Source organism: Oncorhynchus tshawytscha, linkage group LG05 (assembly GCF_018296145.1).
Source record: "Oncorhynchus tshawytscha isolate Ot180627B linkage group LG05, Otsh_v2.0, whole genome shotgun sequence".
NCBI classification, from domain to species: Eukaryota; Metazoa; Chordata; class Actinopteri; order Salmoniformes; family Salmonidae; genus Oncorhynchus; species Oncorhynchus tshawytscha.
The window spans coordinates 27,888,370-27,909,633 of NC_056433.1; the positions used below are offsets into that span (position 1 = coordinate 27,888,370).

Consider the following 21,264-nt stretch of genomic DNA (forward strand, 5'->3'; position numbering starts at 1 on the left):
GTATACCGTATTTGACTATACTGGTTTTGATGCACGGGTTGGGTTTTTACTGTAGCTTCTATATTAGTGTTTCAATGTTTGGTTTCTTAAATGTGATACGCCCCTCCGTTTTTATAGTCTACTTGAGTCGTCTCTCTCCCTCTTCTCACCAAACCCTGGCCCTGTCACTCAATGAGCGCAGCGCAGTTGTTATTGCTCGACCACAAGATAATTTACAGACAGTTCACTCTTCACTCTGCAACAATATGTTCATGTCAACGATGTTGCTTTCCACTTTGCTTCTTAATATAAATCCACACGCTATATTAACACTTAGATTTTGTATTGTACTGTCCGCAAACAGCTAGTTTCTTTTCTTATCAAGTTGTGGCTAAAATAAATTGTGTAAGCTGCTAATGTTAATCGCTAGCTAGCTAATAAATGTACTGAGTTAGCGCAAACGTAGCTAGCTAATACAGCTTGATACCAGTTCCTGGTGTAGGCTTAAATCAGCATGTTTTTAGTACAACTGTGTCTTCTAAATCAGAGATGAATAGGCAAAGCATGAATATATTAGATGCATGAAGTAAGAGAACGTTTATAATGTAGACAAAGACTATAGGGTCCCACTCCCCTGGGAAATGCTGACCAACACTTTGATTACAACCCTGTCACAATAACGCCTCCATAGAGATCCTATTAGTGTTCTAATTCTATGAAAGCCTTCCTGGCCTTTTCATTAGTTGTCATGTCAAACAACACTAACTATAGAATTAGAATAATCGTTCTATTTCCATGATTCCAACAGTTCACCCACGTGTTTAGATCTTAATGATAAGTCATTTACAATATTTGTTTAAAATAAGGTCTAGATTTTTTTTATCCATATTGTCCAGCCCTATGTGACAGTGTGGAATTGATCGCAAATGAGATGAACATTTGGTTGAAGTTTGAATGTACAGTATAAAACAATCGGAATGGAGAAAGCCCCATTGAAAAACAAAAAAAAAGTATAATTTGTGTTCCAATCCTAAGGTCATGCACAACTCGTAAAGCAAATGTAGAACTTGTATTATTAAATAACACCAAATATGTAATACTGTCAAATGTGAAAAATATTGTGATATTTTGCCCAAATCGCCAAGCCCTACTGAGAAGTTCAATAAATAACTTGCATTGTCGTAAATACAGGTAAACCACTGCCTCAACACTCTCCGATAGAAGGTTGACACGCTAGAGAACGCAAAACCCTGGGTCTCGACCCTGCCCTGTGCAACTGGGTACTGGACTTCTTGACGGGCCGCCCCCAGGTGGTGAGGGTAGGCAACAACATCTCCTCCCCGCTGATCCTCAACACTGGGGCCCCACAAGGGTGCGTTCTGAGCCCCCTCCTGTACTCCCTGTTCACCCACGACTGCGTGGCCATGCACGCCTCCAACTCAATCATCAAGTTTGCGGACGACACAACAGTGGTAGGCTTGATTACCAACAACGACGAGACGGCCTACAGGGAGGAGGTGAGGGCCCTCGGAGTGTGGTGTCAGGAAAATAACCTCACACTCAACGTCAACAAAACTAAGGAGATGATTGTGGACTTCAGGAAACAGCAGAGGGAACACCCCCATCCACATCGATGGAACAGTAGTGGAGAGGGTAGCAAGTTTTAAGTTCCTCGGCATACACATCACAGACAAACTGAATTGGTCCACTCACACAGACAGCATCGTGAGGAAGGCGCAGCAGCGCCTCTTCAACCTCAGGAGGCTGAAGAAATTCGGCTTGTCACCAAAAGCACTCACAAACTTCTACAGATGCACAATCGAGAGCATCCTGGCGGGCTGTATCACCGCCTGGTATGGCAACTGCACCGCCCTCAACCGTAAGGCTCTCCAGAGGGTAGTGAGGTCTGCACAACGCATCACCGGGGGCAAACTACCTGCCCTCCAGGACACCTACACCACCCGATGCTACAGGAAGGCCATAAAGATCATCAAGGACATCAACCACCCGAGCCACTGCCTGTTCACCCCGCTGTCATCCAGAAGGCGAGGTCAGTACAGGTGCATCAAAGCTGGGACCGAGAGACTGAAAAACAGCTTCTATCTCAAGGCCATCAGACTGTTAAACAGCCACCACTAACATTGAGTGGCTACTGCCAACACACTGTCAATGACACTGACTCTACTCCAGCCACTTTAATCATGGGAATTGATGGGAAATGATGTAAATATATCACTAGCCACTTTAAACAATGCTACCTTATATAATGTTACTTACCCTACATTGTTCATCTCATATGCATACGTTGATACTGTACTCTATATCATCGACTGCATCCTTATGTAATACATGTATCACTAGCCACTTTAACTATGCCACTTGGTTTACATACTTATCTCATATGTATATACTGTACTCGATATCATCTACTGTATCTTGCCTATGCTGCTCTGTACCATCACTCATTCATATATCCTTATGTACATATTCTTTATCCCCTTACACTGTGTATAAGACAGTAGTTTTTTTTGGAATTGTTAGTTAGATTACTTGCTCGTTATTACTGCATTGTCGGAACTAGAAGCACAAGCATTTCGCTACACTCGCATTAACATCTGCTAACCATGTGTATGTGACAAATAAAATTTGATTTGATTTTGATTTGAAAACAGTTTTAGGATCAACTCCCATTCTGGTAAAACAAATAAGTTTGAGTGAAAGAATGGGACCGCGAAGGGCTATGTGCAAAAGCACAGTTATTAGACCCTATTATGTGTTGAACATAGTTTACAGGAAAATAACTAGTCACTAGTTAGATGGTTATTTGTCACATCCATGACCATGGTGTAATCATAGCTAGCTAACCAGCTGCATACCGGTGAGCTCCGAGTACAGCTAGCTATACCCATACTATTTTGCTAGCTGAGGTTTTTTTTTTTTTTTTTTTTTTTTTTTTTTGCTGTCTAGCAATGCCACTCGACACAATGTTATTTTGGGGGGTGGGGTGGGACATTAGATTTCTTTTTAAGATAACCTTCATTGACGTTTTGTAGTTACTACTGGTTACAGATCTGAGGCGATTTTTACATTTTTTTTTTTTTTTTTTTTTTTAAGGCTTGGAGTTGGTGTATTGATACTTTGACGTAACATACTAATTCAGCGAGTCATTAGGCTACTTCAGACAGTGCAGATAACAGGGAATTGTCAAAGGCTTAGGACCCAATTCCATCCAATCAGATTGCAGATTTCTCAGAACCTGTTTTATAAAGCATCACATTGTTCCATTGGGAAAGGAGATAAGCTTTTGTGCTGACTGTCCCCATCAAGCAGCTGTGTAATTGAGTACCCTGTTGGGTGAGTAATTGAAGGTTTGAAGGTAGGCCAAGCAGTGGTGGTGTGAGGTTGAACTCTCCTGGGGTAGCCTTATCCTCAGGTCCCCTTAAGAGGCTGAAGTGGGGCATAGAGAATGACCAGGGGGGTAATTTTGATGAGCTAGGCCTACTGTTGCGAAAGACAGCAGATGGAAGACAAAAGAGGATGGAAGGCTCCCTCTGTGTTCTTGTTTCTTTCATCCTAGCTCTGTCTTCTGGAGCGCGAGGGGGGGGGGGCCCTTTCAATTGAAAGGAGCTGGCATCTCTTCCAGGTTTCCCTCTTCTCTCCACAGTGCATCTGCATGCCTCCCCCTGTAACATACAAACACTTATTCTGTTTTACTCCCTTCCCTCTTCCCCCTCTCCCTCACAAAAAAAGGAAGCTAATGACAAATCTAAGAGGCTCTCTCCTTAATTAGTGTTTATGGCTTGTTTTGTCGCCTCCTTAGTTCTTCGTCACAAAGCAGCCGATTGTCTCCGTGGACTATTTGAGAAACCCCCTCTCGTCTCTTGTCAGGTGGTGCTACTGTGCTTAATTGTTAATTGTGTTCCAATTAACCATGGCAATCTGAATTCCATGCCATCAGAACTAAAGGGACTGGCTGGAGCGATTTTTATATTTAAGCAAGAAGGCACGAGGACATGTGTTATATGGCCAATATACCACAAACTCCAGAGGTGCCTTATTGCTATTATAAACTGGATACCAACATAATTATAACAGTAAAAATAAATGTTTTGTCATACCCTCTGGTATACGGTCTAATATTCCACGCCCTTCAGCTAATCAACAATCAGTCCTCGAACCACCCAGTTTATAATGTGTATTATCATTATCGCAAAATTCCCAATATTGCAATGCACACCGAGGGATTTTGACAATCCACAGAGTTTATATTCTCAGCAGGCCCAAAAATGCAGTGTGTAGGCAGTATTTCCAGAACCTATTAAAATATTTTACTTGGGTAGCCTAATCTTTGGTTATTTCAAATAGCCTAGGCTTAAATGTACACTCCCCTATGTATTTATTTGGGCAGTAAAGCTCGAACTTTTAATTTGGCTCTGTACTACAGCATTTTGGATTTGAGTTTAAATGTTTTATGAGGCGAAAGTACAGAATGTCACTTTTTTATTTGAGAGTATTTTCATACATCTGTTTTTTTACTGTTGATTAACTTTATGTATTTGAAGGTTTCAAAAGTATTTTGACAAATTCACTTAGAGTATTACATTTAGTCAAAGTTTGGTATTTGATCCCATGTCCATAGCATGCAATCAATGACTACATAATGCTAGTGACTCTACAAAATTGTTGGATGCATTTGTGTTCTTATTTAGGTTGTTTTGGATAATATTGTGCCCAATTTATAAATTTATGGTAAATGTCACCTTTTTTATCATGAAATCGAGTATAATATGTTTCTGAACACAATGTGGATGCTACCATGATTACAGATAATCATAAATTAATCTTAAATAATAATGAGAAAGTTACAGATGCATGAAGATCATGCTAACCTCTCACCATTACCAATAACAGGGGAGGTGAGCATTGTTGGGGGGTATGATATTTGTGCGTCTCACTTTCTCAGTCATTATTATTCACGATGCATTCATGATTATCCGTAATCATGGTATCATCCACATTAATGCACAACTGTTCAGAAACATTCTATTCGTATTTACGATAAAGGTGACAAAATATTGGGGAGACCTCGCCTGGCTTAACTGGTGTCTCCAGAAATGCAAGCTCTCACATTGTCACTCAATGCATATGTTTATCCCCACTGTACTCACATCCTACCATACCCTTGTCTGTACATTATGCCCTGAATCTATTCTACCACGCCCAGAAATCTGCTCCTTTTATTCTCGGTTCACAACGCACTAGACGACCAGTTCTTATAGCCTTTAGCTGTACCCTTATCCTCCTACTCCTCTGTTCCTCTGGTGATGTAGAGGTTAACCCAGGCCCTGTAGCCCCACAGCATTACACCTATTCCCCAGGTGCTCTCATTTGTTGAATTCTGTAACTAAAAGCCTTGGTTTCATGTATGTTAACATCAGAAGCCTCCTCCCTAAATGTTTTATTCACTGCTTTGGCACACTCCGCCAACCCTGATGTCCTAGCCGTGTCTGAATCCTGGATTAGGAAGGCCACCAAACATTCTGAAATTTCCATCCCCAACTACAACATTTTCTGTCAGGATAGAACTGCCAAAGGGGGCGGAGTTGTAATCTACTGCAGAGTTCTGTCATACTATCCAGGTCTGTGCCCAAACAGTTCGTTTCTACTTTTAAAAATCCACCTTTCCAGAAATAAGTCTCTCACTGTTGCCACTTGTTATAGACTCCATTCAGCCCCCATCTGTGCCCTGGACACCATATGTGAATGAATTGCCCCACATCTAGCTTCAGAGTTCGTACTGTTAGGTGACCTAAACTGGGATATGCTTAGCACCCTGGTCATCCTACAATCTAAGCTAGCCACCCTCAATTTCACACAAAATATCAAGGAACCTACCAGGTACAACCCTAAATCCGTAAACATGGGCACCCTCTTAGATATCATCCTGACCAACTTGCCCTCTAAATACACCTCTGCTGTATTCAACCAGGATCTCAGCGATCATTGCCTGTTTCTATAATGGGCCCGCGGTCAAACAACCACACCTCATCACTGTCAAACGCTCCCTAAAACACTTCAGCGAGCAGGCCTTTCTAATCTATCTGGCCCGGATATCCTGGAAGGATATTGACCTCATCCCATCAGTAGAGAATGCCTGGTTGTTCTACAACAGTGCTTTCCTCCTCTTAAATAAGCATGCCCCATTCAAAATAAAAAAACTAAGAACATATCTAGCCCTTGGTTCACTCCAGATTTCACTGCCCTTGACCAGCACAAAAACATCCTGTGGCTTACTGCATTAGCATCAAAGAGCCCCTGCAAAATGCAACTTTTCAGGGATGTCAAGAACCAATATACACAGTCAGTTAGGAAAAGCAAAGGCTAGCTTTTTCAAAGAGAAATTTGCATCCTGTAGCACTAATTCCAAAACGTTTTGGGACACCGTAAAGTCCATGGAGAATAAGAGCACCTCTTCCCAGCTGCCCACTGCTCTGAGGCTAGGAAACACGGTCACCACTGATGAATAGAATTTCAATATCCATTTTTCTATGGTTGGCCATGCTTTCTACCTGGCTACCCCTAACCTGGCCAACGGCTCTGCATCCTCCGCAGCAACTTGCCCAGCCCCCCTATGTCTCCTTCACAAAAATCGAGATAGTTGATGTTCTGAAAGAGTTGCAAAATCTGGATCCCTACAAATCAGCTGGGCTAGACAATCTGGACCCTATCTTTCTAAAATTATTAGCTGAAATTATTGCAACCTCTATTGCTAGCCTGTTCAACCTCTGTTTCGTATCGTCTGATATCCCCAAAGATTGGAAAGCTGCCACGGTCATCCCCTTTTTCAAAGGAAGAGACACTCTGACCCAAACTGTTACAGACCTTTAGCCAAGTTAACAAACAGATCACCTACGATTTCGAATCCCACCGTACCTTCTCCGCTATGCAATCTGGTTTCCGAGCTGGCCGTGGGTGCACCTCAGCCACGCTCAAGGTCCTAAACGATATCATAACTGCCATAGATGAAAGACGGTACTGTGCAGCCATTTTTATCGACCTGGCCAAGGCTTTCGACTCTGTCAATCACAGCATTCTTATCGGCAGACTCAATAGCCTTGGTTTTTCAAGTGACTGCCTCGCCTGGTTCACCAACTACTTTTCAGCGAGTTCAGTTTGTCAAATCGGAGGGCCTGTTATCTGGACGGAGGAGGGCCTTTTACCTGGACCTCTGGCCGTCTCAATGGGAGTGCCACAGTGTTCAGTTCTCGGCTCGACTCTTTTCTCTGAATATATCAATGATGTCGCTCTTGCTGCTGGTGACTCTAATCCACCTCTATGCAGATGACACCATTTTGTATACATCTGGCCCTTCCTTGGACACTGTGTTAACAAACCTCCAAACGAGCTTCAATGCTTACAACACTCTTTCCGTGGCCCCCAACTGCTCTTAAATGCTAGTAAAACTAAATGCATGCTCTTCAACCGATTGCTGGCTGCCCGCCTAGCATCACTACTCTGGACGGTTCTTACTTAGAATATGTGAACAACTGCAAATACCTAGGTGTCTGATTAGACTGTAAACTCTCCTTACAGACTCCCATTAAGTATCTCCACTACAAAATTAAATCTAGAATTGGCTTCCTATTTCTCAAAGCATCCTTCACTCATGCTGCCAAAAATACCCTCTTAAAACTGATTATCCTACCGATCCTCGACTTCGGCGATGTCATTTACAAAATAGCCTCCAACACTCTACTCAACAACTTGGATGCAGTCTCGCAGTGCGATCCATTTTGTCACAATCCCCATATACTCTCCACCACTGTAACCTGTATGCTCACGTTTGCTGGCCCTCGCTACATATACGTCGCCAAACCCACTGGCTCCAGGTCATCTATAAGTCATTGCTAGGTAAAGCCCCACCTTATCTCAGCTCACTGGTCACCATAGCAGCACGCACTCCAGCAGGTGGTCATCACAAAGCCAACACCTCCTTTTGCCACCTTTCCTTCCAGTTCTCTGCTGCCAATGACTGGAACGAATTGCAAAAATCACTGAAGCTGGAGTCTTGTATCTCACTCTCTAACTTTAAGCATCAGCTGTCGGAGCAGCTTACCGATCACTGTACCTGTACACAGCCATCTGTAAATAGCACACCCAACTGCCTCATCCCCATATTATTTTTTGTTCTTTTGCACCCCATTACTGTCGCCTCCATAAGACATTTGATCTCAAATCCAAAAGAGTATAGAGCTAAATTTAAAAGTTTGGGATTCACTGTACAAATGAATACGGAGGGGAGTGTATGTTTTTTTTTTTTTTTTTCAGGTAGTCACTCCAAAGTGACAACCTCTTTCAGGTCATCATCTCTAATTTTGCTGGACTTTTATAAGAAGCAGGGAGTTTTTATGTAGATGGTTACTAAGGCTGTTGCCCATATTAGGCTACTTGTGATTGAGTGCCACAAGGGGCTGCAGTGTCCTCTTGCTTGAATCCCCAATTAAGTTGTGAGGAACCATGCCACTCTTTGCCAGTGTGAAACTTGATGCACACTATGAGAATACACATGAATGGTGTCAGAAGCTCTTCAAAACATGACACACCCACTGTCACTCGCAGGGAGCCCGGCAAGGAGCGGGGCCTAAATCCTGGGAAATTGAATGGCACATGGTTGGAATTAAAGACTGCCATTGTACCCGGCAGCGTGACAGCAATTGAAATTTTCGGCAGCTGCCGGGGTCGAAGCACTATAAACTTGGGGAACGATGGTAATTAGACTTTAAGCACCTAAAAGAACAAGGCTCACCCCCCCTTCAATACCCATTCACACGAAGATCTGTCTTTATTGTGCCCTGAGTCAGGGGGACCACATTAACTTCAAGGTTCCTGCAGCTTCCCTGCGCTCCCCTCTTCCCTGTGATCTGTATTGCAATCTGTGTCACCGGTGATTCTCGGGGTCCCCAAGGGCTATTCAAGCTGCCCCAGTAAGTGGCCCCTGTTAATGAGGGATCGCCACCATCTGGGAGTAGTGACAGGGTACCAGAGGAGGGGGGTGACAGGCAGGCGGGCCCCAAACAGGTTGTCCCTCATAGGGGAAGATCAGTTCCTCCCCTTGAGACCGGTCATAAAAAGAGGGAACATGTGGAGTTGATGCAGGTGAAGATTGTCTGAAAACGATGCCTGCTCTGTATTCTTTTGTTTCTGAATACAATGATAGTTTTGCTGTAGGCCAAGCTGTATTTTGTTGTCCTCAATACTGCACATTTAGAATCTGTAGTAGGGTGGGTTTCTCTGACTGCAGTATATACACAGGCTCATTGCTTTCATGCTGCTTACATATTTCAAAGGTAAGCACTTTTATTAATAGACAGAGTATCTCATTTCTACACTGAATCAAACACATGGCTGTCGTGTGTGTGTGTGTGTGTGTGTGTGTGTGTGTGTGTGTGGCACCCAATGGACCTGGCCTATTTGTCTTGGAGCTGACACAGGTCTCGACTCTGTCGCCTTTGATCTTCCTAGAGGCCCATTGCGCCTCTCAAAAGGAGCTCATTGTGTCACCATAGCTCATTCTTTGATACCCGGATACCCTCCCCCTGCCTCCCAGCACCGTGCGACTTCCACTGGTTGCCCCATGCAGTTGAGCCAAGACCCTTCCCACAGTGCCACTTTCGCACCCCTCTCAGCTTGCCAGCTGTCCCCTCATCCCCAAAGAAAACCATCAGAGGCACTGAAGGAGAGGAGTTGGAACAGCACGTGGCGCACCAAACACTTGGAAGTGTGTACGGTCAGGGATGATTGCTTTGGCTGTGCCTTGATAGCTTTTGCTGAGGGTCGCTGAGAAAACCCACTTCTACCACCTGCCTTTCGTCATCTTGCACATCATTGCCATAGAAGGGCACTTACAGAACAATTCTAATTCCCACATTTTACATGATTGTTGAGTCTTTTGACGATGCATCAGTAGGGCATTGTCATTGCAGTGTTACCCATCATCAATGGTTGAATTTCTCAAGCATAATGCCTTGTACTAAAATAGCTTCACCTGGTGTTACCTACACTTTGGCAGCTCGCTATCTTTTGAATTGACTCGTTCCTTTCCTGGACTTGTGAGGCTACTAAAAGATCATAATCAAATGTATACTAAAAAATGATGCTAAAATGTTGCGTGATCACCCACCTACAATGTTTGCAAAGCCCCCAAGTGCAAAGCGTATTCAATCTTAATGGTGACAGGTGCGCTATCATTGGCTCCCTCATCAGTAGTTTGCTGTCGCCAAGGGAAAGTGAGAAGGTTGCAGTTGGCTTGGCCCCAGGGAGGAACTGCAGCAAGCGTGTCAGACACTCGCGCTGTTAGTTGACACTGCAGGATTTTGTGTCAGTAATTACATGCCTCCACTGAATCGGGAACTCGTGTCAATACCTGCGTTTCCCGTAAGCATGTCAGGACGCATGTACAGAGGCAGTGGATTTACCCTGCTTTCACTTTCAGTGCTCGTCATCACTTTTCATGCATTTGGCATGTCTGTTCTGTTTGAACTTGTAGCTTCTCTGCGGGACTCTCATTTCCCCTTGATTTTGGGTTGGGGTATTTACTGTCATTTACAGTAAAAGCTAAGTCTGACATTGATGCTCCAGAAACCTGATTTAAAAAAATAAATAAATCCCCTTTGTAATTGGTTTGGACACATGTATGCAAGAATTTGCTCAGTTGTATTGGGTAGAGAAGCTGGAAAAGTGTGCTTTTGATGGATCATGCTTTGTACCATGACCTCTGAGGCAGGTCATTATGTGGGCTAGTCACCATTTTAATTTCCCAGTTTCTCACTTCCAAACAGGCCCGCAGATCTAAACATGCCCACCTCCACAACTATGCACTCAAGCACGTGCTTGTAGTGAAACGGTGCCTCTTTAACCTTTCCCCCTTTCCAGTCTCATACAGGAGAAAATGTATTTCCACACCTATAAAAATGTGTAGCTCCCTTTTGAAGTGGGCACACACCCAATAGCCTGGCTTTCTTAGAGTCAACTATACTGATTATACATTTCCAAAAGACTCAACTGCTTTGCTTCACTTGGCTTTTGTGTTTACTTTACTTGTCCATTGTGGGGCTTCTGAGTGGCGCAGCGGTCTATGCATCTCCATGCAAGAGGTCTCACTGCAGTCCCTGGTTCGAATCCAGGTTGCATCACATCTGGCTGTGATTGGGAGTCCCATAGGGCAGCGCACAATTGGTCCAGCATCATCCGGGTTTGGTTGGTGTAGGCCGTTGTTGTAAATAAGAATTTGTTCTTAAATTAAACTAGGCAAGTCAGTTAAGTAAACAATTAAATTGTATGATACTTAGTGTTTATTCTCGCTATCGGTCCTGTAACCTCAATTTAAGAGAGCTTCAATTAATGTATTTAAAAAAAATTGTGAATATGGGCCATCTGAGGGAAAATCATAGTCCACCCCCCACTGAGCTGTTAATCATGTACCGGTAATAATAGTGAAGCCATTACAACTATGAAATAACACACATGGAATCATGTAGTAACCAAAAAAGTGTTAAACAAATCAAAATACATTTTATATTTGAGTTTTTTCAAAGTAGCTACTCTTTGCCTTGACAGCTTTGCACACTCTTGGCATTCTCTCAACCCGCATAATGAGGTAGTCACCTGGAATACATTTCAATTAACAGGTGTGCCTTGTTGAAAGTTAATTTTGTGGAATTTCTTTCCTTCTTAATATGTTTGAGCCAATCAGTTGTGTTGTGACAAGGTAGGGGTAGGATACAGAACATAGTCTTTTACCAAACGGGGCTAAGTCCATATTATGGCAAGAACAGCTCAAATAAGTGAAGAGAAACGACAGTCCATCATTGTGAGACCAAGGTAAGTCAGTCCGGAAGATTCCAAGAACTGAGAAAGTTTACTTCAAGTGCAGTCGCAAAAACCCTCAAGCGCTATGATGAAACTGGCTCTCATGAGGACCACCACAGGAAAAGAAGACACAGAGTTGCCTCTGCTGTAGAGAATAAGTTCATTAGAGTTACCAGCCTCAGAAATTGCAGCCCAAATAAATGCTTCAGAGTTCAAGTAACAGACACATCTCAACATCAGCTGTTCAGAGGAGACTGTGTGAATAAGGCCTTCATGGTCGAATTGCTGTCAAGAAACCAGTACTAAAGGACACCACACAGAGTAGGTGAACGGATGATCTCCGCATGTGGAGTTCCCCTCAGTGAAGCATAGAGGAGGAGGTGTGATGATGTGGGGGTGCTTTGCTTGTGACACGGTCTGATTTATTTAGAATTCAAGGCACACTTAACTAGCATGTGCAGCGAACTAGCATTCTGCAGCGATACTCCATCCCATCTGGTTTGTGCTTAGTCCCACTATCATTTTGTTTTTCAACAAGACAATGACTCAAAACACACCTCCAGGCTGTGTAAGGGCTATTTGACCAAGGAGAGTGATGGAGTGCATCAGATGACTGGGCCTCCACAATCACCCAACCTCAACCCAATTAAGTTGGTTTGGGATGAGTTGGATTGCAGAGTGAAGGAAAAGCAGCCAACAAGTGCTCAGCATATGTGGGAACTCCTTCCTCATGAAGCTGGTTGAGAGACTGCCAAGAGTGTGCAAAGCTGTCATCAAGGCATAGGGTGGTTACTTTAAAGAATCTATATTATATTTAGATTTGTTTAACACTTTTTTTGATTACTATATGATTCCATATGTGTTTTCATAGTTTTGATGTCTTCACTATTATTCTACAAGGTAGAACATAGTAAACAATTAAGAAACCCTTGAATGAGTAGGTGTGTTCAAACTTTTGACTGGTACTGTATAATCTAAGACCGGCCTATAATGTGCTTTCTAATTTCCCTCATGAAATTGATTAGGACTTTATTTTCAGAAAGGTGAGGGCTGACCACTCATTGAGCACGCCTCGCTAGGAACTAGTTCACCTTAACACGCTCCTGGTTTGTGAATGCGCTGCAAGGTTGTGATGGCCAGATTATTTTTGTTTGTTTGTCTTAAGCCATTTGTTGGCTCTCTGGGGTAATAACCCTTGGACGTGCTTCTCGCTGGCACGAACTGCAATTCCCGCCACATTTTGGAGCCAAAATACTCATTATCAGGGATGACGGAAGGGGCCCTAAAGCAAACATGACCCGGATGGCCTCTCTTGCTGCGCTTCGTTTGCTGGAGCAGTATGCAAACTCACTTTCCACACTCTCATTTTACGCTAGAGCCAGCAGTTAATGATGCACATTGGCCATTATGCAAGCTTCTTATTAACAGATCAAGCCTCTTATGTTGACGACCAAGGACTTGTTAGGTCTTGCCGAAGTTGTTTAACCATAACATGGAGATAAGTTTCTGAAATTGCAAAGCTTCGCTTGGCTCAGTGAGCCGTTGGCCTGTCAACTGTCTCTGTCTCGAGAATTAACTTCTGTAATCATCACCTAATGACCAAACCAGCCTGGATCGACCATCCAACCAGATCAGATTGCATGGTCAGTTACCCGACTTGCATTAAAGGCCCTGTCCTGTCAAAATCAAAATTGTGGATATATTTTTTTATAACCTGTGATGAAATGAACATCACAAGTGTTTTTACATTTTTAAATTTATTTTTAATTTAACTTTATTTAAATAGGCCAGTCAGTTAAGAACACATTCTTATTTACAATGACGGCCTCCCAATCACAGCCGGTTGTGATACAGCCTGGACTCTAACCAGGGTCTGTAGTGACGCCTCTAGCACTGAAATGCAGCGCCTTAGACTGCTGCGCCACTCGGGAGCAGAAGAGTTGACTAGCCAGCCATAGGCTTGTTTCCTGTACAGCAGAAGAGTGTGGGTAGATGGATAATCAATAGCTAACATAATCGTATAGATAAAACAACAATCTTGCTTAGGAAAAGCAGTGTGTCCAGTAGGTTGCCATAACAGCAGGACTATTAGCATGGAGCCCTTGGATGCTGGGTAAGTCGATGATGGCCTGTCATCTGAGTCAACATAGGGAAGGAATGTGGCCTTTAATTTAGCCTTGTGCTGGCACTGGAAAGGCCTTAAAAAACCTGTGTGGTTCTGAATCCAGTGCCAGCATACACCCACGAGGCATCTTTGGCATTTACTTCAGTTGTTCTAGTAAACTCCTGTCATCTGAGCTAACAAGGGTTTCCTCCTCCCTCCAACCCTTCTACTCTCTGTTGGGGCCTGTCCAGTCTGAGATGGGTGTTGCAGGATGGGCATCTGCTAAGCCCAAATATGGGCAAAATGCTTATCGTGCAACCCAACCCCTATTTATCCAGTCTACCATTCTTACACAGAGGAGTTTAACTAGCATCACAATGTTTCAATGTCTTGCTATTAGTATTTTAGATATTTGACATGACGCAAGCCACTGAGCCAGTATGGCATACATTTTTCTATTGAAACAAAAAATTACATGCACACAGACACTTTGTCAGTCTGCAGGTGTGATGGCCCACAGCCTTCCCTCTGCTGGGGTTTTAATTGCCATACTCACCCACTAGTAAGCCTCTTGTTGGCCAGTTCACATAGTAGGCTACAGTTCATTGTGAGCCGGTGCTAGGTGACAATGTTTTGCAGCATGTTTTTAGGTGTGTGTTGCTATACAATAGCATTTATGTACATACAAGCCTCATGCCTTCCGCCTAGTATTATAGTAGTGTTCTCCTACATGCCCCCTCTTGTGCTGCTCTGCTCTGCTTAATTCCTATCCCCAGGCGTCAAAGTAATCAAACATGCCAGAGATTTACCGAAGGGAGTGTGTGTATGTGTGTCGTAGAGGTTTACATAACTGTAACGGAGAGAGGCAGGGATTGAAATCCTTAGGCTAGCCACCGAAGTGTTCTTAAGTCCAAGCAGTGTAAAAAATATATACATTTTCGGGATGGAAAAAAACAACACTTTCAGTGTAAACTTTAAATGACTAAAACCAGATATAAAGTATGTAGACTAGATAATGGACCTATTTTGTTTTATAATATAATCTTTGCGAACTATCAATCAACAAAATAAAAGCTAGATGGGGAGAATTTAAAATTCCAAAAACAATTTAATTTAGCAGTATTTATTATGTTTCAGCAAAATAACAAAGCATTAGCCATGGCAAAATGCATAGAATTGCAGGAAATTTGCTTTAAAACATTTTCTCTCAGCTCAATGGCAGAATATGCACACTGAACAAAAATATAGACGCAACATGTAAAGTGCTGGTCCCATGTTTCATAAGCTGAAATACAATATCCCAGAAATGTTCCATACGCACAAAGTGTTTCTCTCAAATGTGCAGAAATTTGTTATCATCCCTGTTGGTGAGCATTTGATCCTTTTGTCAAGATAATCCATCCAGCTAAAATGTGTCGCTTATCAAGAAGCTGATTGAACATGATCATTACACGGGGTGCACCTTCTACTAGGGACCGTAAAAGGCCACCCTAAAATGTGCCATTTTGTCAGGCAACAATGTCACCAATGTCTTGAGGGAGTGTGCAATTGGCATGCTAACTGCAGGAATGTCCACCAGAGCTGTGTTCAGAGAATTGAATGTTAATTTCTCTACCATAAGCCGCGTGCAACGTTGTTTTATAGCATTTGGCAGTATGTCCAAACGGCTTCACAACTGCAGACTGCGTGTAACCATGCCAGCCCAGGACCTCCACATCTTCCTTTTTCACTTGCGGAGGGGCTTTTTGTGGGGAAAGACCCATTCTGATTGGCTGGGCCTGGCTCTACAGTTGGTGGACCTGGCTCCCAAGTGCCAAGTGGGTGGTTGGCCTCCCCCTCCCATCGCAGGCCCACACCCCTGCCCAGTCATGTGAAATCCATGGATTAGGGCCTAATGAATTTATTTCAATTGACTGATTTCCTTATGACTCAACATTTTTTGAAATTGTTTTATGTTGTGTTTCTATGTTTCTTCAGTGTAGAATCACACATTTTTGCAGTTTTAAAGCACATTTTCTATCTCCGCTCCATGGAGAAATGTGTAAAAATGCAGGAAATAGGCTTAAAAATGTAAAACATTCTCTACACCGCCAAGATGGGGGGGCTCTAATTCAGCTGCGCCAACTGTGCCCATTGCCACGCCCCCTGTCACGCCGATGATCTAAGTCCCGTTTTTGATAAAAAACAAGAGGGAGGAAGAATGATAAGTTAATATGACCATGATGCAGTTAGCAGTATGTGTTGGTGTCTCGGCTTCCTGTATGTACTGTAGCTAGATTGACATTTGTCTTCGGTGATTAACAAGCTTTAACACTCTGTCCAAGCCAGAAACTGATAGCAAGAGAGGAAATTAATTCTGATTAGTCTTGGCTTAGCCAATCGCCAAAGTCGACTCATCAATAGCCCAAAGGACTTTGTAAATAAGCACTTTTTTGGTGCAGGTGCTATGCTGGTTTCTGTTTGTCCGTCAAGATGTTTTCTGTGGGAGTAGGCTAGTGTGTTTATTGATGTGGTAGCTATGTTTGACCCACTGAAGAGGAGGCCGATGTCTTGTGTGAAGCCATTTGTTTTTATTCGTTTAGCTCCTTTCCCTAGTCTACACCTGGATTTACAAAAGAGCCTTTTATATGCGGTCACGGATGATTTGATATCCATCCGAGCCCACCGATGTGTAGGACAGCTAGTCCTAGCACAATGGTTTCAGAATGTGAATGTCATTTGTTGTTTTCTGTTTTTGTTTCGTTCACAGAATGGGACAAAGAAATCGTGGGACTTCATGCGAACACATGACAGGTGAGCTTCTATCTGCCATTGACCTGTTTCATTGTTGGTAAGAGAAAATTCTGTGCCAAAGCTTGACACAGACATTCACACTCTTCAATTGTTTCACCACCTCATCGCCCTCGCTGTCAGCTGAAAGGAGGAGTCCCTAATGGTCAGTGGTCAAGAAGTGAAAACTTTTAAATTCCCACATGGCTCCCCTTTGTCGCTTTTCCCAATGCCTTCCCATACCATTCACTTTGACATGTTACCTAGTAACCTCAAAAATACAATATTAATGCCATTTCAATGAGCTTGGGAAAGAGCCAACATCCTGACAATTTCTCCCTTCAGTCGATATAAGCTCTGGGTATTTATTGTGGAGATTTAAAAACTGCGGTGTGTTGACACGATTGTAACCACTTTTTATATATCAGAGTGAAGTCACTCCAGTCCTATCACCACAGCTTTGGTCGCATGCTGTCATTCACTTATGCATATCTGAAAGGGGCTCTTTGCTTCGTTTAAGTCTTGGATGTGGACTTAAGTGGATGATGGTAAGCACATGGTAATACCGCCCACTGCAGGGTAAAAAGTCTGTGTGATCCACATTACCAGTACAGAGGAAGGTAGAAACTACTCTCCCACCGAAGAAGCTTTAATTCACCAAATAAGTATCACCTTTGAGGGTCCCGGTGTCGGACAAATCATGACTCCCTCCTTGTCTGTCATTGACCTTTCAGGAAGCAATCACTTCTCATAAAATGGCCACCCTATAAATTGCCAAAATACAGTAACATTCTGGGTGAAACAAGGTGGTCTTATTTGTGGACTTATTACACTGTTGAACCATGACTATAAAATCCTGACGAACGACGAGTGGAAGGGTAATATCGCACCTTGGTGTCAAAGCACATCGCCAGGCTCCCACCTGCTATTCAGAGAGCAGTAGTATTGTGCCCTTGGGGTACTTCATCGGCCGTTTAAGCCCTCATTCCTGCATCTCCCCCCACCAACCCCTGAGAGATCATTCATTTTACTGGGAAATGATGGTGTGATGGAGAAAAGAGCAGTAAACTGAAAAATGCCACTGAAAAAGCCCCCCGGCACATCCGAATCTGGCCTTCAGTCCAAGTGCCTCCGCAGACATTTCCAGAGTTGACGATGACAGGACCATGGGGTTAACCTCTAGGAGTTGGTTTGCATAATGGTCCTTTTTGTAAAGGGTAAACGGATGTTTCTCATTAGAGAAATATTGGCCTGCACCTTTAATCAGTGTTCAAAAAATGGTATGGAAATTCTTGTTGAAAGTAGAGGCAAGACTTGGGTGGGTTCCAATGGAGATGTGGAGGTTGTTTCAGATTTCCTCTCTGAAAAAAAGGTCAGGGAAACGGACCAAATTTATGAGGAGAAGGGATGGAATAGAAAGAAAGGGAGTAAAGAGAGCGGAAAATGGTAGGATCTTAAAATAGGAGGCTGATGGTGGTGGGTCTCATACTTTCATAAACCCCAAATAGCCTACACTGGATAGATATGTTTAGATTTGGAGTATGTCTATCTGCATGGGATAATCTATATGGGTGTGCTTTGTATTGAGCAATCAGTATCTTTAATTATTTTCACACTGAGCTGAGCCAAGCTGAATTGTACTGTTGTGCTGGCCTGGTTAGGCCTACTTATCTACCATAGTTGCTGGAACCATGCTAGAAAGGACAATGTAAAAATGAAAAGAGCTGAGCCAGTGCAGTTTGGTTCGGCACAATATTGTGAAAAGGGTATTTGATAGTTCTTTAGGGCTTGGAATTGCCAGGGGTATCAGGATATGATATCACAATACTTATAGTTGGAAGTCGGAAGTTTACATTTCACATAGACCCTAGCCAAATACATTTAAACTCAGTTTTTCACAATTCCTGACATTTAATCCTAGTAAAAATTCCCTGTCTTAGGTCAGTTAGGATCCCTACTTTATTTTAAGAATGTGAAATGTCAGAATAATATTAGATTTTTCTGCTTTTATTTCTTTCATCACATTCCCAGTGGGTCAGAAGTTTACATACTAATTGAGTGAATTTGGTAGCATTGCCTTTAAATTGTTTAACTTGGGCCAAATGTTTCGGGTAGACTTCCACAAGCTTCCCACAATAAGTTGGGTGAATTTTGGCCCATTCCTCCTGACAGAGCTGGTGCAACTGAGTTAGGTTTGTAGGCCTCCTTGCTTGCACACGCTTTTTCAGTTCTGCCCACAAATTTTCTATGGAATTGAGGTCAGAGCTTTGTGATGGCCACTCCAATACCTTGACTTTGTTGTCCTTAAGCCATTTTGTCACAACTTTGGAAGTATGCTTGGTGTCATTGTCCATTTGGAAGACCCATTTGCGACCAAGCTTTAACTTCATGACTGATGTCGTGATGTTGCTTCAATATAGCCACATAATTTTTCTCCCTCATGATGCCGTCTATTTTGTGAAGTGCACCAGTCCCTCTTGCAGCAAAGAACCCCCACAACATGATGCTGCCACCACCGTGCGGTTGGAATGGTGTACTTCGGGTTGCAAGCCTCCCCCTTTTTCCTCCAAACATCACGATGGTCATTCTGGCCAAACAGTTCTATTTTTGTTTCATCAGACCAGAGGACATTTCTCCAAAAAGTACGATCTTTGTCCCCATGTGCAGTTGTAAACTGTAGTCTGCCATTTTTTTATGACGGTTTTAGAGCAGTGGCTTCTTCCTTGCTGAGCGGCCTTTCAGGTTATGTCGATATAGGACTTGTTTTTACTGTGGATATAGATAATTTTGTACCCGTTTCCTCCAGGATCTTCACAAGGTCCTTTGCTGCTATTCTGGGATTGATTTGCACTTTTCACACCAAAGTACGTTCATCTCTAGGAGATAGAACACGTTTCTTTCCTGAGCGGTATTTCGGCTGCCTGGTTCTATGGTGTTTATACTTGCATACTATTGTTTGTACAGATGAACGTGGTACCTTCGGGCATTTGGAAATTGCGCCCAAGGATGAACCAGGCTTGTGGAGGTCTACAATTATTTTCTCTGAGGTATTGGCTGATTTCTTTTGATTTTTCCATGATGTCAAGTAGAGGCACTGAGTTAAGGTAGGCCTTGAAACACATCCACAGGTATACCTCCAATTGACTCAAATTATGTCAATTAGCCTACCAGAAGCTTCTAAAGCCATGACATCATTTTCTGGAATTTTCCAAGCTGTTTAAAGGCACAGTCAACTTAGATTATTTGACTATCACAATTCCAGTGGGTCAGAAGTTGACATACACTGTCTGTAAACAATTGTTGGAAAAATTACTGGTGTCCATGGACAAAGTAGATGTCCTAACAGTTTGTTAATAAGAAATTTGTGGAGTGGTTGAAACACTTAGGTTGGACTCATTAAAACTAGTTTATGTAAACTTCCGACTTCAACTGTAGGTGCGGAAATGATATGTATTGCGATTCTCACGAATCTCCCTATTTTTATTTGTATTTAATTTTTTATTTGATAGCGGTTTTGATGTTCCAAACATATTGCTATAATATATATAATCTTCTCCAAGGTGGCATAGCAGTTCAGACGTCTTTTGTCCTCGTCTTGTCGTGTCCTGTATATATATATATTTACAACTTTTTTTCACATACATTTCATTTTTATTTTCCATCAACTCATCTTCAAAACACTCTCCTGCAACCCGCCTCACCAATTTATATTTATAAAAAAGTATTATTTACCTCAAATCTGTAATCCTCCAAGAAGCTAGCCTGAAACTAGCCAGAAGCTAATCCAGAAGCTAGTTAGCTCCTTTACTGGCAAATCGTTAGTATTCAGCTAACCACGGTTTGTGGTCATCAGCTATCCTTTAGCTCGAAAATCTATCGCCAGTTCTGTACGGCGCAGCGCGGCTCGGAACGGAACGGAACATACCGGACCAATTTCTCTCCATGTCCCTGGATTTCGACTGCTCTCTGGACATTCATACCCGGATCTCACAGCTAGCTAGCTGCTATCCGTGTGACTATCGGCCTTCGTCGATTCCGGAGCAAACATCAATTATTCTGGAGCTAGCCAGCTCCGTCAATCACTCCTGAGTTCCATCAATCACTCCTGGGCTGCAGTCACCTATCCGGACCCGTTCTACTGCCTACGCGGAGCCCCACCGGGCCTTCATAACTGGACTGCCGACGTTATCTACCCGAAGGAGATCCGGCTGGCTCCTCCGTCGCGACGTTACCTGAACGCCCATCTGCGGCCTGCTAACCGTTAGCTATCTTACCGGCTGCTATCTGAATAGACAATCGGACAATTTATTTATTTTTATTATTATTATGTTTTCTTCTTGGGCATCTATAACTATATCTATTGTTTTTATTTTTGTTGTTGTGTGATTTGGATTAATCCCCTCTACCACACGGAACCCCACTAATCTACTGACAGAACGCAAGAGGTGGCTAACAACAGACCTCCATCCTATGCTAGCTTGCTACCGATGGCCTGGCTAGCTGTCTAAATCACCAACCAACCTCTCCACTCACCGGACCCTTTT

The 21,264-nt window shown here is 43.0% G+C and overlaps 1 protein-coding gene across 1 annotated transcript in view; it reads left to right on the top strand.

The window, feature by feature from the left end:
* Positions 1-21,264, top strand: part of nudt14 (nudix (nucleoside diphosphate linked moiety X)-type motif 14) — an 88,066-nt gene that overhangs the window by 33,713 nt on the left and 33,089 nt on the right. Inside the window, exon 2 of the mRNA XM_024420558.2 lies at positions 16,701-16,744. Coding sequence (XP_024276326.1) covers positions 16,701-16,744 — 44 coding nt within the window. The remainder of the gene's footprint in view (positions 1-16,700; positions 16,745-21,264) is intronic.